Source organism: Scomber scombrus, chromosome 2 (assembly GCF_963691925.1).
Source record: "Scomber scombrus chromosome 2, fScoSco1.1, whole genome shotgun sequence".
Classification (NCBI taxonomy): domain Eukaryota; kingdom Metazoa; phylum Chordata; class Actinopteri; order Scombriformes; family Scombridae; genus Scomber; species Scomber scombrus.
Window position 1 is genome coordinate 19,576,052 of NC_084971.1, and position 19,373 is coordinate 19,595,424.

Below are 19,373 nucleotides of genomic sequence, written 5' to 3' on the forward strand. Positions count from 1 at the left end.
AGTTTGATAGATGAATGCTGGAGCACTTATTTCTTTGTCTAAGACGTGTTATTTCCTGTTGTAATATTTGGGCACATTGAGAATTCTTTAGACTGATATTCACAGTTGGCTGGACACTGAAGGGTTTTCAGATCTTAAGTTTGTGTGTATGGAGCAGGTTAGTTTGACATATGATGGTGAAACCTACTCAGTTGTTAAAGAGAAAACATTAAACTTCTACATTAAACTGTGATGTTTCTAATACTGCTATTGACATTTAATTAATGTCAACATCATTATATAATGTCTGATAACACAAACTCAGATTGTAAATCACATCTCATGCAGCATGAAAACATGATAAAAGAACGTGCGTCATAGAATAATGCTTATCCAAGAATCCTGATTTCCGAACATCAGAAGAGCTTCCTGCAATTTGAGGCATTTTCCATTAGCTCTCAGTCATTCTGTCTCCTTGTACACTTACAGATCATTTTTATTGTTGGACTGTCTCCAACAACAGGCTCCACCAGGTGGAAATGAGCCACAGAGATGGTATCTTGCCACATTTCTTTGGTCAGCACATACTGGGAGAGGAAAAGTGTGTGAAAATGAACATTTGATATTTACCCAGTGACTTCCCTATCTGGAGCCACTGACAAGCCCTGTTGCCAACACATACACACACACACTCACACACACACATCAACACATTGTGTGAGGTCCTGTGGCCTGCTTACTCCGGCCCATGTAAAAAAACAAAAAAGTTATCACAGTGTAAAACAAACTTATCAAGGTTCATGAATGGGCCTTTTTCATGTACTCATTCATTTATGCGTCATTTGTTTGCTCTACATATTTCAATATGCTTCCATATGCTGTGTGTGTGAATGCATGTAGGGTGATGGTGTGACGGTGACTAATAAAATATTCACCTGTTCTCCTACATAATGCAATGATGTTCCTGCACACAGAACTCATTGCCTACAAACAAGCAGTTTGTCACTCCTAACCGCTGTCAGCTTTCTCTTCCTTGTCTTTAAGTCATGCATAACTACTTTCATCTTCCACTTATTGCAGGTGTTGAACCATTTTGTTTGAAAAGGTCCTACCACACATCTCACCAACAGCTGTGCATCTGACAATGGGAGCAAATTATGGGCTTAAATGCATCATAAAATAGCCTTCAATGTCTTTCTATTCCTAAATGTAAGCATATAAGTAGAGAACCGAAACAGAAAATCTGTCACAAAGAAACAAGAGTCCTGTATATGTCGTCCAAGTAACACTTGAGACTATGCAGTCAAGCAAACATTGGTCAATATAGCTTTTATTTCAGCAAATCATACATACACTGTAAAAAATGCATCTGTATCATAACCTTTGAACGCTATCAGAACTGTGATGACAGTATGTTATTGGTTGAGAGTGGCTACAGTGTCTGAGGTCCTCAAAAATGATTTGCAAGTCATCACACTCATGAAACAGCACACTTTAAGACTGAATTATCTCCAGTTCATTGAGTGGAGTGAAATTCCATGTTAAAAGGGATGACGGAGAGCAAAACAAAAAACAAAAAAAACCCAAAAATAAACAAACTATTGGATAGTTATGATGGCACTTTTAAGGTCTTAACATGGAATTTCAAGAGATGTTTAATTCAAAATGAAGCCCAATGGCAGATTAATAGTTGAAAATTAACATAAGGAGTACAGCTGGTCCCAGGTCTGCATAAACAGTCACAGGACTCACAAAGAATACACAAATCTGGGATCAGTTTCAGATTTCAACTGCAACAGATATACACTATAAGTAGTTAGAGCAGATCAGGTAAAAATTAAGCTTCTGAAACAAAATATAAGTAAACACTGAAAGATGATAATCTTTTCTCATATAAAGCTGTCTAAACCAAAGCTTTCTCTAGCCAGTGTACTAATATATAAAACATTTTCAAATCCAGCAGAGTCTAAGTGATTCTTAAGCCTTAATTATCTCTGTGCTTCTCTACATTCTAGCTATCCTTTGTAACAAATAAGATCTGAAATATGGCCTATGTAACATCATCGTAAGACAGACCCAAAACACAAGCCATACCAAAACCAAACAGTATCTGAGCTTGACAGAAAAAAGCCACTCTTATTCAGTGTAATGACGAGCTTAAGTCAGGTTTAGTCCAGTGATCATGCTTCTCCCACCGTTACCACCATCTGTCATTACCAGTAAAAGGCACACCTTCACCTTTATCCACCTGCCAGACGTTTGCATGGCTCTGCGGTTTTATTACTATGCAAGAGATTTGTTCTGTTATACTGTGTGCTCAAATCACATCAAGCCCAAGATTCAAATCTGAAAATTTACATCAACACCATGTTTTCTTCTGAACTGTAATGAGGTTTTTTGATGTATTAAAGATGAGTAAACATTTTCTATCACACAGGTTTGTAGCTCGAGTTGTTCATGTAAGTGTAGTTTCATCTGTACACGCTTGAGGGAATTTTTCCAACCTCGAGCTCCTTTATATGTTGAGTTCCACAAAGGTTTAGCCTCTGGTTCTACAGAGTGAAACAACATCACGCAGTGTTAGACATGCTACAACAAATCTGTTTCATCTCCTGTATTCATCAAACAATGGATTAGAAAAATAGATAATAATTTCCCCCCCCCAACACCACTGGCTTTTTCCCCCAAGTGGCAATTTGTCTTTCCTTGTTGCTGCCCCTTTTAGATGATTTGACTTGATTTGTGTCTCAGTGAAAAACAGCTAGCATGTCGGTTTTGATTGTTATCCAGCTCACACTGTGTTTTTGCCTTAATTTTCCTAATGAAGCATGTGTAACTCTTATCTTGTTTTTTTCCACACAGTTACAGTCACAATTACAAATCAAGATCAAAAGAAACCTAAAGAGTGCAATATTCTCTTATCTACATCATCAACATCCCACCTATACACAGGAACGTTTGATAAGGAGTAAAAGGGGTGAGGGAAGAAAGGAGGAGGAATGAAGAGGGGGAAATCTCTTTAACATTGCGCCTCAGGCATCAGCAGGCATCAGAGTGCTGCACAAGGACAGGACACACTAGAAGGGATGGACTGTCCAATGAAGGGAGAGGTCTTTGCACATGTGGTCAAATCCAAAGCACTGGATTGGTTGTCGATTAGTCCTTGTAATATTCTCTGGTTGACAAGTGAACAAGTGCCATTAACCAATCATATTTTTTACTTAGACAGGAGGAGAAATCAAAAACATTTGCCAGGAATATTGTTTTTCTCTTCTTTTTTTAAAACTTATGAACAAACAATACACAGAGAGTAGTCCATAGGCTGTTAGTACGATTAAGTATCTGCCTGGGGAGTCACCTAGAAACGTGCAGTTTTTCTTTTTTTTTGTTTTCTTTTTCAAAATTACGACAGATATTCATCATTGTCGTCATCGTCGTCCTCATCCTCGTCGTCCTCGTCATCCATTCCAGCCTGGTCGCTGAGGACAAAGGAGTCTTCATCATCATCAGTGAACATTGAATCTCCGCTGCCAAGGTCCCCAGAAGACTCCAAAATCACACCTTGAAACAGAGAATAATCCAACATGAGCAATTAAAGGAGTAGTTTGGTCTTTTTGGGAAATACCCTAATTTGCTTTCTTGCCAAGAGTTAGATGAAAACTTAGACCACTTATGTCTGTTCAGTAAATATAAAGCTATGTCCAGTAGCTGGTTAGCTAAGTTTAGATGAAAGTGTGAAATACTTGCATGCTAAACTAAAGCTAACATGGCTCTACCTGGCTCTGCTTTGACCACAAGACACAAGGAATTTATTGGAACCTGCCAAAGAAATAGTCCAGCACACAACCCCTCGCATATCCACAACTTGTTGTTTTTATACTGCAGTTTTTGTACGGTTAAAACAACCAAGAAACTTATCTTAATTAGCAAGCTTTAGAGGGGCTGGTAGGTAGTTTTTTGTTGACTTTGGACAGAGCCAGGCTAACTGTTTCCCATTGTTTCCAGTCTTAGATATATAAGACAGATATAAGAATGGTTACCATCCTCTAACACTCTGCAAGAAAGCATATTTACCAAAATATCAACAAATCCTTTCAACAGTTTTAAGATACAAATACAAAAAGAAAATGATCAATGAATAATTGTGTTTCTTTGTTCTCAGAACAGAAACATGACACTTCTCAGAGTTTTGCTTACCGCAGTCTGCAGGCCCATGGGTGCGTGAGCTAGCTACTTCGTTGCCATAACGATCCACACACCAGCACTGGCCACTGCTGCTGTGGCACTGGTGGGACCTGTAGTAACCTTCCTCATCACAGGATGGCAGGTACTGACCTGTATATAAGCCAAAATGCATTGTTGAAAATAATAAGCCAGGGTAACGCGTGTGTGTGTGTGTGTGTGTGTGTGTGTGTGTGTGTGTGTGTGTGTGTGTGTGTGTGTGTGTGTGTGTGTGTGTGTGTGTGTGTGTGACACGTGTCTTACCAAGAAGCTTCTTCCCCGCTTGCTTTTTGTTGATACTGGACAGCTCTGCTTTGCAAGGGGAATCTGAAAAGGAGAGACAGGGGACTCTGGTAACAAGCTGCAGAAGTCGGCTTTTCTGGGAAAGTGTCTGCTTGTGTTAACTTCTCCTCCTTTGTATACTTTTTGCTTTCGTCATGATGTTTGTTATCCTGCTTTCTTTGCTTTTGTAAGAGCAACTCCAGTGACTCATCAGTAAATACTGTATCTTAATGACCAAAAAAATACATTTGCATCCTTGGCCTCATAAAATAGTGATTTAATGTGAGGCAATGTATTGTAACGAACTGTATTGTGTTGCATTTTAGTATAGCATAGTTAATACAGTACAAGGTCCCACACATGTCAAGGAGTGTCCTATTCTGACTGGCAAAAGGGTGTCCGTTATTTCTCTGTCTTTAGAGGTTAGCTTATAAAATAAAGAAAAAATTCTGGTTTTATGTAACTTGGGCTTCATTTTGGTCATTCTTATCATTCATAATAATATTGTACTAAGTTTGAAGAGGCAACAGGCACAGGCGGACAATGGGATGTTTACAGTAGCTATCAAGCCAACAGTTTAGCCAGATTATCTACACCAGTTTATTTGGTAAAACTGAAAGTGTACCCAAAATGTTGGTGATAATTCTTAATTTCCAGGAAAACTGGTCAAAGATGAACCAGAAATAAACCTTCATAGCAGACATTTTGACATATCAAAGTTATTTACACAGGTGTAAAAAATAACATTAACAATGGCTCAATCCCATTAATTGTCCCAGCAAGCCATGTCAGTGAGTGAGCATGCACAGTACCAGAGTGCTGACACTGGCTGACCTAAATGGGATACGAGCATCATTATTGGTATTCATTCCACCTGTGCTTTTCCTGTTATCAAGTTAAAATGTCTGCTGTGAAAAGTGTGTTTTAGATCTTTAAACTGGACAGTTACAGGAATAATTTTACCTTTAAACCCTGTCTGATCGCCTGGTTTATTGTATTTGCTGCCCCATATGTGAACTCAGCAGTTAGCTTGGTGAGTACATTATTATGTAAGAATAATAGCCAGAAATACAAAAATATGAAGTAAGTCAAATATACATTAATAATATGTGGTAATATAATATAATGACACAAAATCTGTAAATAAGCTATAACCTGACATCCTACTCCTTCAGAGTCAATATGTGGAATGTTTGAGTCTCCGTTTCTCTACCCCGATGTTCACTTTCGTGAGTCCCCCCTATAAATGATGTCTCCTGCCTTTACGTCTCCCTTTTGATTACTGTACTCCACGGGAGAGGCAAGTAACATTGTGGTCTTTCTGTTAAATAAGCTTAAACTTACTGTGTATTTGTGTGTCATTTAATTTATGTTCCATATCACAATTGACCAAACGATTTTGTTATTTACTTCTGTCATCAGAATAAACGGCAATACCTTCGGCGATCACCTCCAAATTTATCCTGGTCTGAGCCTCTTCATCAAAACACAACGTACACAACGTCAGACACACGGGTGTGTACAAATATCTTACCTGTGTACCTCTGGAAACATGTGCACCACTCCGAGCTGGTTATAACTTTATCAGCATGTGTATCACAGGATTTGAAGAACGCATCAGAGCATGGCTCATTCCTGTCCACATAGAGGCTCTTGATCTCTGACTGGTCGAGCTGGAGGTCAAAGTTTGTGTCCAGGCGGGAGAACATCCATCCCAGAGGATCCTTACATATAGGTGATGCTCCAACTTCGAACTCTGGGGGAGAAAGTCAAAGAAAAGAGAGGATAGACGTTACCATGACAAGTAGATGGGTGTCTCAGTGAAATAATCATTGTGGTCATACATGCCAAATGTGAATTTTCTCGACTTTCTTATTGTCACAACTCACTGTTCTTCTCTGGCTTCTGGATCTTGACTCTATTATGGTTGCCGTTCTCGTGCAGCGCTCTGAACCAGTCTCTCAGACGACTCACTACTTCCTTCAGGTCTGACTCACTGCACACTGAGGAACAATAACACTAATGATTGATGATGATAGTGTTGCTTTATAACCCCACTCCTGGGAGAATGGCTTCAGATTATCAGTGAGGATTTTGAATATGGGATAGGATGCAGTTATGATAATTCATGAGAATTGACTGATTCCTTTCATAAGTATCTTAGCTTGCAGTGCGGGGTTGTGTGCGTGCAGGGTTGTGTACCTTTCTTCTCAGTAGAGCTCTCTTCAGAATGAGAGGGGCAAGGGCACATACCAGGACACTTCACAGCAATCTTCTTTCCTGTGATGCATGCCTGGTAGTCTAACTTACACTAAGCAAGAGCGACAGAGACAGAGACAGAGACAGAGACAGAGGGGACGAGACAGAAGAGGAAATGAAATTAGGATGCGTGTCCCATCATGAGGAAATGAAAAAAATGTCACTCGTCTGCTGAGAAGTTTCTGTTCGTCTTTTATTCTAGGAAAAGAGGTGATGTGAGCATGTGTGGTTACCTTGGTGGAGTAGGTGTGGCCATCAGTTCCACAAACTGGAGTGGGGTGAACCACAGGGCAGGGTTTGCACTTTGACCCCGGACTCTGGTACAAATTGGCATCTTTAAAACTAGAGATTTGAAACATGATCACACTAAACATCTTACTGATGTATCATCTTACATTCATCATAATGTTTCTCCTCCCTGCTTCATTCAAAAGTAATGTTTTCTAAGCATTTCTGCATCTGCAATGTATTGTCTTGTTCTTACAGCAATTTCAGAAATGAGACAAGGATTTAGGATTTATGTGTGATTATTTTCTGATTTGATAGCACTGCCTTGTGGTAATTGTGTTGCTGCTAAGAATGGGAAATGAGGTCAGTATGGCGTTACTGTCCTCTGTCCAGTCTGCAGTGTCCCAGACAGAAAAACACACACACACACACACACACACACACACACACACACACACACACACACACACACACACACACACACACACACACACACATACACATACAAAGCCCATTCATATCACTTGGCAGGACTTTGCGTCCGTTGTAAAACAGTGCCAGTGCTGGGGTAATTGGACTAAACAGTAATGTCACACAACAGTCATAAGAGAGCCAGGCAACCATTAGAAAAGCTGGAAAAACAGAAAAACAGCCAGCCCTCTGATGTTGTTGCTTATCATGCTGAATGAATAAGTGAGCAGAAAAAAGAGAGGGAAGAGAGGAAAGTCATAGAGAGATTCGATTTGCTCCTAATCCACTGTCATTCGTGTTTCATTTGTGGCAACATCGGAATGTAAATGTGAAGGACGGCATTGAAGCACAGGCCGGTTTAAAAGTTTGTGTGTGCCTGTGCACATGCGTCTGCTCCTCACCTAACTCTCCTCTGGCTGACACAAGCAGCAGTCTTATAATCCTCAGCCACGCACACCTTGTGGCGACTGCATTTGATCTTCTGACAAGGGTCTTTGGTGGGATCAAGGGCTGAAAACACACAGAAATATATATATAGAATGAGAATTCTTTCAAATGTGTATATGAATACTCTGTATGTGTGTGCAACCAAAACACAGCCCCTCAATTTAAAGAGCTTCATAGAGAGAATAAGCCCATGAGCGTAAACAAAGATACAAATCTTTCCAAGATTACATTTTTATTTCGTTCTTTCAAAACCCAGATCAATGATTCCAAATTAAACCATGTAGTTCCTTCCATTTTTACAGACTGAGTGTGTGTGTTAATTGTATCCATTGTGCCTCTACTTACAGTATACTGGCAACATCTCTCACGCTAAACTCAAACCGATAATACTGTTAAGTATCCTCACAGCTAAAAACAGACGGAACTAGTTTAACAGGCTACTTCTTACATCAGCCTGCATGGACTGTCAGTCTTGTGCATGCTCTCGCAGAGATCCTCAATCTGATCTGGTATCAGATCTCATGGCCCAGCGTCATGTCTGGCTTTTAAGTTGAGAGCTGATTTTAGATCTGATTCTTGGGCTGAGGGTGTGATCTTTGTTGGGTACAACAAGCTAACTGTATCTGACCGCTCATCAGCCTTCAGCACAGCACCTATGCACAGGATCTAAGCCCCTCAGCTGATCCCAGAACAGTTTGTGAATGACCTCTGCTCTAAAGAACCTTACTGTAATCCCTGAGCTGAGCAGATTATCCTCCCTCTATCCTCCAACGCACTATCTAATGCTATTGTTTCCCTGGTGTGCGTGTGTGTGTGGACGCATGTGTGTGAGTGTGTTGGAGGATACAGTAATAAGTGAGAGTGTGTGTGCCTTGATGTGTGTATGAGCTTATCACTGCCTGTAATACAATGAAGGAATGAAGATGATTGAAGAATTAAAAAAAAAAAATAAATAAAAAATCACATGATGTTTTGTTTTGTATGTAAGGTATTTTATGTTCTGTGTTAAACCCCCTCAAAAACTATATGGTTCATCTCAAGGGGCTATCCATTAAATCAAATTGTTATCTGATATCTACATTAATCAGGTGGCCATTGTAGTGACAAGGAATTGGGGATCGTGTGAAAGAACATAGATTGATACATTTCAGAAAATATGTCCACTATGATGCACTCTATATGTAAATGAGAGCACATGTGTTGTATGTTCCTAAAGAGCAGCTCCTGTGGCTTCCTATCAAAACCTTTCTAAACCAGGTGTTTTTGGTCAGTCTCTGAAATTAGACAACATGACTAAGGATAAGACGTTTGCTGCAGATAAACTTTGATTCATTATAGAAATACCTTCTAAATTCCAGGGAACAGACAAGTGAGACTCAGGATAGTTTAAGGTTATTTGTCCAATTGTGACAGTTTAGATATTTCTAAAACTACTCAATATATACTACAATAATATTTGGTGCAAAGTTGGTTTGTGTACAAAGGAACTCATCACTTGTTTTTGGAGAGGATAGCATGACCAAGTGTCCACCTGTAAATATGTTCATGTTCTTGCTCATAACTGATAATATTTTACTACACTGAAATTATTTTTGGTTTTCACCACTGCTTTAGTTATATCGAATTTTCACCAGATTTATCATATGCCACAACAGTAATTATAATTGGTTGCCAGAATATTGTATAGACATGGCTTATTTGACATAAACTCATTCACAAAACTTTTGAGTTTTGTGAATTTTGTGCCCACTATCAACAGTATTATCTATTAGTGTGTGTATTTGGATGCGTATACAGATCCACATGGATATTCTAAACCATTTTGGTTATTAGAATAACTAATTTAGGGACTAATTTGTGTGACTTTGAAGAAGGTAAAGTGATTTTCTAGCTCTTTTGTTTTTTATCTCCAAACAGGCCTGACTTATTCTCACTCACACCCACCTTGATCGAAGGGCTTGGATGGAGTCCATGTTCGAGGCTCCTGAAACAAGGTTAATCATAAAAAAAAGAGAAAGAACCATGAGAATATTATTCAAATGACATGTAGAGTAAACAATTCAAAGCCATTAAACAGTCATACAAACCTCCACTTCCTTAAGAAGAAAGCATTATAGAAACAGAGAATAAAACCACATTTTCATTAGGTTTTTCTTTTGATTTTTTGAGTGGAAACTTTGGTTTATCAAATAAATGGATGACAATCTAGGAAACACACACCATCAATTACAAACACAAAGAGCATGCATTTATTTAGTTAGATAATGTTGATGTTATGACAGTAGTTTATGCAGTTATGTGGATGAAATGTCTGTGTGTGCACATTTGCTTCTTATCAAACTTCCTTATATCAACAAATGGAATTTTGTTTACATACCATACAGTATGTGGTATACACACACAAAGCAGAGGAAGGATATCACCTAACAGATTGAACAGTCTAAAGATGTGAAAGTGTGCTTTTCAGGTTTAGGTTGTTAAAATGCTATTTGAAGTGGATTTCAGTAACTGAGATGGCAGGCTTTTAAAAAATCTGGTAAAGCGCAAGCATGAGACTGCTGTCTTTAAAGCCATGTTTATCTTTACAAATAACCTTTTCGCTTTAAATTATGATCAACCAGTAATACCTGCATTGCATCTAGCAACTGAGATAAATAATTATTTGTTTTGTAAACTAATTTACTCTGACTAGTTTATCTAGCTCATAAAACCTTACTAGATGTAGTCAAGTGATTCAGTTTATTACGTGTGGACGTGTTCCCTTAGTCACAATAAGGAACACATTTTACTAGAGTTGAGTGATCTGCCTTCTTTTAATAGGCGGATAATAAGGTGACACACTCAGGTGGGTGCTGGCTTATGATGCAAATGTGAAGGGAGCATAAGAAACTGTGAGTTTTGCATCCTTTTAGTCAGTTAGACAGTGTTCAGAGATTTTATTTTTCTGGTCTTCTCTCTCATTCTGTCACAACAATGACCCATTCTCGTTATTTATTGTCATGTGCTTTCTTTTTTACCGTTTTTTTAATTATAAAAATACACTTGCTCACACAAACACATTTTTTGACACTTGATACTAAACTAACTAGACAATGTTGACTCACTTGACCTGACAAAAACCATAACTGCTGCATACCACAACTCTCACCCTAACCATAACCTCACACTAACCTGAAGCCAACACATGACCAGATGAAAAATGCAACTGGTCAGTAGTCAGTAGCGGAATAACTGTGCCTCAAAATGAATTAAAAATGCATTTAATTATGTGCTTAATTGACTAACTTACCATTAATCGTGTGTGTGTTGTGTTGACTCAATTCTCTGTGCCAGAGCAAATAAGAAGGGAAGGAAAAGGGGGGGAGGGGACCCTGTTATCAGCATAAATACCAGTGTGGCTCAACAGAGTGTCTCATCCACCCAATTGAAGCCCCTGCACTATAAATTTGTACATTCTTAAGTTGCACAAATGTCCGCCAACAGGATGTATCAAATTCAATTAAAGAGTGAAAGTCAGGTCTTTGCCCTGAATAGCAGGAACTGGGTGCTCTGTCCCAAATCTTTTAGATCTTCTGCCTTTGGTTTCCTTTGCCGCACAGTTGAACATTTTTTTGGACACAAAGACCTCTCACTTCAGAAATGTACAGAGCCGCACTGAGGCTACTTTTTATTTTTATTTTTTTACATTATACCGAAAATAATAATTTCAGGCATAGACCTACAGCAGTTACTATTGATATTAGTCATGTGCTAAGTAGAGAGATGAATCAGGAATCAGACACGGCAAAAGAAGCCAGAATAAATTGTTACACAGTTACTTTTGTTTTATTTCAGTTTTCAATTGTAGGTTTAGTTTTTTTGTTTTATTTGTGTCACTATTTAAATTTTTTAAAAATCAATTAATTAATCAGTGGACATAATTTCACTGTATAGTGTAATATTCACTGTGAGACTGTCCTCACTCTATAAAGAAGAAAAAAATACAGCAGCACAGCAAAGTTATGTTATTTATATGTCATACGTGTGATATAATTTGCTGGTGAAGGAGTAGAATTACAGCATGTGCACATCAAACATGGGTGGAAGTCTTTTGGAAAACAGCATTGATCAAAGGGTAACACCTGTGCCATTGTATCTCTGTTGGGACAAAATATTTCCATGAAGTTTTCATTCAATTTTCTATGAAGATTTGCAAATAAGGTTTTGTCAAATTGGAGATCTAATTTGTAAAATTGGACACAGCTGCAGTAGAAGCAGCTGTAATATTTCAACATTTCAGTACTGGCAGGGCAGGAAATGTGTGTGTGAAATGTGGGACTTTAAGAAGGTTAAAAGGTGAGTGGTTGAGGTGATACGTTCATGAGTAAAGATGCAGAGCTACTACTTCACATTGTCTAGTCTTTTACACAATCCAGCATTCTTAATCACTCTGTAGGGGTGTAAATCCATTCAATGATATTGTGCATTGCAACAACTGTTTTTGTTGGGATTCTATAAAGTGTTTTTAGGGTTCTAAGTAAACAAGTTAGGATCTGCACGTGGTACTAGTGCTGGTCAAAATGCTGTGTCACTTTAACAGGGGGTAGTGCATGTGTATATGTGTTCCTGCTGCACTTCACTGCAATCTAGAAATTTTACAGACTGGAGATTTTTATCTATATAATAATTTTTTGTTCATCAAGCTGTCCATTTGCTTTGGGGATTAAAGCAAATGTTGACAGTTTGTGTTTGAAGGATCACAGAAAATCAGTCAGATGCAGTTTCAGTTACTCATTTTGCTGTCATTGAGTTACTGACCTGCATTTCAAGACATTTTCCCATCTTTATTGCAAATGCTACAAGCACACTATATAGACTTTGCGCATCAATGCAATGACGGAACTATTATGTGTCAATCAATATCTATACTTTACACAGTACAACCCTCACCTCAGCAAACCATATAAAACTCTGGATTTGTGTTATTTCTTAAAAAGCTTGACTTCAACTCTAAAGAGTGTCCCTGTCTCTCTCTAGTTCGCTCTCTCTAAGGTGAAAATGGTCAACTCTTGCTTTGTCGTGGCTGTAATTAATTCCTCCTTGCTGTCCTTCATCGCTGACTCTTCTGACCCTCTGCACTTTGACTACAGAGTTTTCATCTCTATCTTCTACTCCTATGAAAGGTCACGTTTCATTGAGAGAAAATTCAACAGTGACTCTGTCTGCTTCCACTGTGCTTGTAAAACTGATTCACAAACCTGCACAGTAAGTCCTGTAAATCTAAATATGGCCAAATATTTACAGATTAGAAAAGACAGAACCAAGCAGTGAGATCCTTTCTAGCACTGCAGACCATGGAGACTGAATAATGAGAACATTGCATTATGGGGGCCAGGCCCTCTATACCAGTCAAGACAACAGCAGGCTCACAGTCTGATTCCTTAATGGAATCACCAGACGCACATAAATGGCACACAGACAGAGGTGCACAAAAACACACACATATGCATGCACGCACGCAAGCACGCTCACACACACACACACACACACACACACACACACACACACACACACACACACACACACACACACACACACACACACACACAGTTCTATAAGCAAACAAACTTATCACCACAACACTGACAGTAGTACCAGAATCAATAACATCAAATAACTGGATGAATGCACTTCACCGCACACGAAACCAGCCACCCACTTCCCAAAAACCAGAGTAAACCCAAAATTCAACAATAGGTCTAATGGCCTCCCGAGCGTGCTCTTAAAATAGCAACTTTTCAATTTATCTCTCCATCTCTTTCCACCTCTGTTCATCTCTCTTCCTCTCAGTTACAACAGTCTTTTCTCCTCTTTCAATCAAATACATACAAACACAGCAGTGTGACTGTAAAGGCTCATTAGCCCACATCCCAGTTTGCTACAGTGTATATTTATTTTGTCTACATGTATATTGAAATAACTGCTCGTGAATATGTTGTCTGTGTCAACCACTTTTCTCACCCTTACTTCAGCTTTTCACAGATCTGATTTCACCCATGCTAATTGCACCCTAATGGCTTCCTTCCTTTTTTACTCACTTCTTTCTGCCTTCCCCCTAACGTCCAACAGGAGAAATATGTGCATGTTTTCACTGTACTGGCTCTGCTTGTCTTGCTCAAGCTTGTCGCATGCATGCACGCACGCACAAACAAACACAAATCCACACTGAGGTGCTTTGAAGTGGAAAAGGCCTCAAGCTCTGTACCTTCTCTACATCATTCACCCTCCACAACACAAACAAGAGGACAGACATGCACAGTAAAACACACACACACATACACACACACACAGGAGAGGAGAGGAGAGGAGAGGAGAGGAGAGGAGAGGAGAGGAGAGGAGAGGAGAGGAGAGGAGAGGAAGGTGTAATATGCTCTAATGAGGCTGGTCAAAACAAGATGTAATTTATTCCTATGTCACACAATTAAGGGGTCATGCTCTTCATCACACATCCTTGATTGTGTTTTTCCTTTAAATGTTCCTCCACAACTTATCTCTACACTCTGTGCCAATGCTGTAAGATAGCCAAGGTCCAGTAAGCGGAGCAGAATGTCTAAAACACTGAGATGGCACCAGTGCAGCACAGAGAGCCCCAGGCCTCTCCAGCCATTCTAACTTACAGTAAATCAGTGGCCAAGATCCTATCTAGTGCACTTAGCAGGAGACCCACTTATGGCTCTTGCTGAAAGATGAAAGTGACAGTACATGCCTAAAATGCAAAATTTAAATACCAGTTAAAAAAATAATAAAATAATGCAAAAAAATAAAAAGGTTTGGCATTGAGTATAAGATGAAAAAGAAGTGTGTTGCAGCAGTTCTGACAGAGAAAAAAAGGGGGGGAAAACATATTTAAATATACTGCTCTTAATTAATTGTAGGATTAAGACAGCCCTAACAGCTTTTAGTGTAAACTGACATTCCCAGACTCCTGTATAAACTACAGGCATGATAAATAATCACATTATGAGTTGGTCTTAAAATCAGCAGTTATCAGGACTGGGATGCACCAGCTATTCAAAAATTCATTACTCAGTTTGTGTGTAGTTCTTTAACTAGTTTCAAATAAGTGATTTAATAAATTGGGTTGTCTTATGCATTACATAAACAAAAAGCTACTGTAACATCACAACCTGTCACATGACTTCCAAAAATAACAATTTTACGATACCAAACAATATATTAAACTTAACTGATATTTGTAAATGTAGGTATGACTTGTTCATACATGGATGTAAGTGTTCTGAACTTAATAGCACACTATTCACAGTGATAGCTAAATAAAGCATTATGCTACGTTCATGTTATTGGCGTAAAGCTTGCAATTTGAGGTATTGTGTTGTTTTTCTGAAATGTAAAATAAAATTTGAGAACTTCCTAGTCTACATTTGGCACTTAAATAAAAACCTATCTATGCATACAGTAAGAACACATTTGTGTGGTGGATACGGATACATGTGTTCCATTATCTGCTGGCGACTGTATCAATCAGACTGCATCACCTCTAACAACAGTGCATCTAGATAACAAATAGATTAGAACAGAAATAGACTGATGTATGAATGAATATAGTTGCAGAGGCATTGTCCATCTTATATTTATCTTTCCGCTTGTATATACAAATATTGCATTCTATAGTATCTAATTATATTGTAAATGTACAAAGCCATGTACAAAAACCATCAGCTATAAGAACAAATATGTACCTCAGAGCTTAAAAAAAGATATATGATTTAATTGATGGGTTTACATTAGCACAGGGGTTGTGACCTCTGTAAAGCACTGGAGGCTTTTGGGTGATAAAAATAAGGGCTGCAACTAACTATTATTTTCATTATCAAGCAATCTGTGGATTATTTTCTCTGTTAATCAATTAGTTGTTTGGTAAAAAAAATAAAATGTCAGAAAACTGTGATAAATGTCAACCACTATCGTGCAAAGCCCAATGAGGCACCCTCAAATCTAGTTTACTAACATGGAAGACTAAAGAACAAAAAAGACTAAAACTATTTATCAAAATAGGTGGCAATTAATTTAATAAATGGCAACTAATTAATTAATGATTGCAGTTCTGGTGTACTTGGCTAGAAACATGCAAGGACAGGAAGACGAGTAAGTGTGCAAAAAGTGTCACTCTTATTACTTATTTAGTTGAACACCTTTGATAAAATGTACTGATAAATTCCAAAGTGAAAGAATGCAAAAACACACATAAAACCACAATCTGGCACACAGCGAAAACAGAAAACAGGAAATGAAACACATGCACAGATATACAGAGCACATTATGTCTTTGTGCACCACCTTTGTTTCTAATGCCTGTGCTGCTACTGCTTCAAGGTTAAAACACAGACATAACTGCATACGGAGCCTTTAGCTCACTACCAATCATTCCACTCTCATTACTCTCCCTCCTATCTATCTATCTATCTATCTATCTATCTATCTATCTATCTATCTATCTATCTATCTATCTATCTATCTATCTATCTATCTATCTATCTATTCACTTCTGTTCTGAGGTTAAGTGTCCTCTCATTGCCATCGGGGGTATTTATAGACCTCTCTTTGTATTAACAGTCACCAAGCTCTCAGCTCTCTCTCTCGCTGTTTCACACACACACACACGCACGCACGCACGCACACACGCACGCACGCACGCACGCACGCAGGCACGCACACACACACACACACACACACACACATACACACACACACACACACACACACACACACACACACAAACACACACACACACACACACACACACACCATCTTTGTCTCACTATATCTAAAAGAGTTCAGCTCATCTTAAATAGCACAGCTCATGCCCAATCACATTTACTCTCTAGCATTCTTCCCTGACGTCCTATTTGCATAATCCACATCCTGCTCAATAGTTGGACCTAAGGTGTATCACATGGCTCCAGCTGAGCTAAAAGGTTCACATGTTTATGTCTGACAGGCAGGGAAAGTGAGAGATAGAAAAAGATGACCTTACAGGTTAAATAACCAAAAGAAAACATGTCTTAAAAAGACAAGGTGAGAGGAATATTCTCCTGCTTTTCTCTCTCTCTCTGACATCTAACATATCAAGGACTTGATACCCACTCATTAAAGCTTATGTGAATAAAAGGTGTATTATCTCTGGTGCATTGATGTTGCTTTTTCAGCTCATCAAAGTATAGCTCCAAAACAAAAGGCCTGTATCTGGTAATGTATGTGTGTGCACCTGTCATCTCTTGGTGTATCTGCTTGTGTGTTAGTGTGTGCAAGTGCAAACATGTACAAATCACTTCTGGTTGCGTGAATCCATTTAACATAATCTGTGGTTAGAGGCAAGATATCCTTCTAAGAAATACACTAAATCCAATATCTGCACTGCACTATTGTACTGAAAGAGAAAGCTGTTTTAGTTTTTACATTGAATTTTCTGTCATTTGTGTCATTCATTCCTAAATAATAGTTTTGATTTTCACCATTTAGAGCTATTCTAACATAAAACATTTGTATGCATTTTTCAAAGCAAAATTATGTATTAGGGCCACACTACTGTAAGAACAAGCATTTCTTCACATCAGCTCAGCTATATGATCAGAGGCTCTATGGTATGTGTCATGACAATCAGTGGCAGCATTACTGCACTAAGTGGCCTTACATAAACACATCAGGGTAATGGTGGCTGACAGCACCTTGCTGAAGTCCGCCATGTAAAGACACTCACCAGCAGCACAAGCAACCAGATCAGTTCAAACACAATCACTGCTATACTGGTTGAGAGAGGGGGCCACTGGGAGACACAGATGTACACAAAGCCACTGTGTAATATCCCTTTAATGTTCCACTGGGACTCAAAATATGTGAGTGAGTGAGTGAGTGAGTGAGTGTGTGTGTGTGTGTGTGTGTGTGTGTGTGTGTGTGTGTGTGTGTGTGTGTGTGTGTGTGTGTGTGTGTGTGTGTGTGTGTGTGTGTGTGTGTGTGTTTACAATGGACTTGCTCTACATCTTTCTATCATTGTGTTAATTTGCTGTTCCCAATTGGGGCTGATTTTGTTACAGTAGGGGCCTAAAATAAACAATCACACACAAATACACACGTAATAGCTAAAACATAACACTCAACCTTAAATCTCCACTGGTTTTCCACAACCTTGTGGAAAGTGGTCATTCCTCTAACCAAACAGCACACTGAGGCCTCACGGCTGCAGACACCGTCCCTCATACCTGCCTGTAATTAGGCCCCTCTCGACAACTCAGTGGTGCCTATCGGACAGCTATGTGCGTTTGTGTTTTGCAGAGGCCTTGACTATATTTGTTTAGCATGGACGGTTATTGAGAAAACAGAGTCGCATGCGATGATGATCTGTCTCAGTGGAGCGGGTGACGGACGTGTGCACAACAAGAAAACGAGAAGCGCATGATCACAAACCAATGAGGGTGGTTATGGGCAAAAAGGGGAGGTGGGGGATGGCAGGTGAGTGGGCTAAATGAGATAATAACATAAGCCGTATTACTTACATCTCTGAATTTATCCCATCTTCCAGCGAGCCACTTATCATCCAAAAAATTGCCGGTGTCGGAGCGAGCGCAGACGTGTCCGAAGGCGACGGCGCACACACACAGCAAGGCGACGCTCAGCATCTGCGGACACATAACAACAACGCGAAGATAGGACATGGGCTGCAGGGGAAGCAATCGCGTTCAAAGCAGAGGCAGTTCAATCTGCATCACAACAGCAAAGAACAGTTATCCACAACACTGAATAAAATAATGCGGAGATGCTTTTTCTCCTACCTTGTCGCATCAGCTGCTCTCTAGACTGTATGTGCTCGCTGCCGTTTTCTGTCACTAGTAATAGCTCTCTCTCTCTCTCTCTCTCTCTCTCTATCTCTCTGTCTCTCTCTCTCTCTCTCTCCCCGCACCGGCTGTCGGTGCGCAGCAAATCGGGAACGCGCATGGCACCATGCGCGGGCCCTGCGCTCTGGCCCGCTTTTCCTTGTTTCTCCCCCCCTCTCCTCGGTGCGGAGGAAACAGTCATTATGGCTCACTATGGGCTGTTATCAGGCCACCGCAAAAGTGTTTATCACTGAGTACCTCTCATGAAAGGAAATCTGGGCAATCTTCTGATAAAGATTATACAGTACATAGGTCCATATCACAACAAAAATATATAAACTTGGACTACGTTATTCCAGATGGCATATTTTTTAAAAAGTATTATATCAATGTATTTCACTCTTACATTAAAATGGCAATCAATTATTTCACATAAGAGAGATGCACTGGACTTACTGTGTTCATGTGTGGATGCACATGTGTGTTCCTTTTACTTCTCCCATGTTTCTGCTCTGTTACATCTCATGGGAGCCGCTCAGGCTTGTTTATACAGTAGGTGACTCATGAAAGAGTTTCACTCACATTCCTGGCAGAGGTTAGCTCAGGACTGTAAATTGA

At 39.3% G+C, this 19,373-nt stretch overlaps 1 protein-coding gene across 1 annotated transcript; it reads right to left on the reverse strand.

Annotated features, from left to right (window-relative positions):
• Window positions 1-1,289: 1,289 nt before the first annotated feature.
• Window positions 1,290-18,760, reverse strand: spock3 (SPARC (osteonectin), cwcv and kazal like domains proteoglycan 3). Its single transcript, XM_062430008.1, has 11 exons — window positions 18,714-18,760; window positions 18,438-18,560; window positions 9,832-9,871; window positions 7,842-7,950; window positions 6,975-7,083; window positions 6,685-6,793; window positions 6,372-6,485; window positions 6,017-6,238; window positions 4,465-4,527; window positions 4,177-4,314; window positions 1,290-3,540 (listed from the first exon to the last, which is right to left on the reverse strand). The coding sequence occupies exons 2-11, from the start codon at window positions 18,558-18,560 to the stop codon at window positions 3,383-3,385; spliced, it is 1,185 nt and encodes a 394-aa protein (XP_062285992.1). The 5' UTR covers window positions 18,714-18,760; the 3' UTR covers window positions 1,290-3,382.
• Window positions 18,761-19,373: the final 613 nt, after the last annotated feature.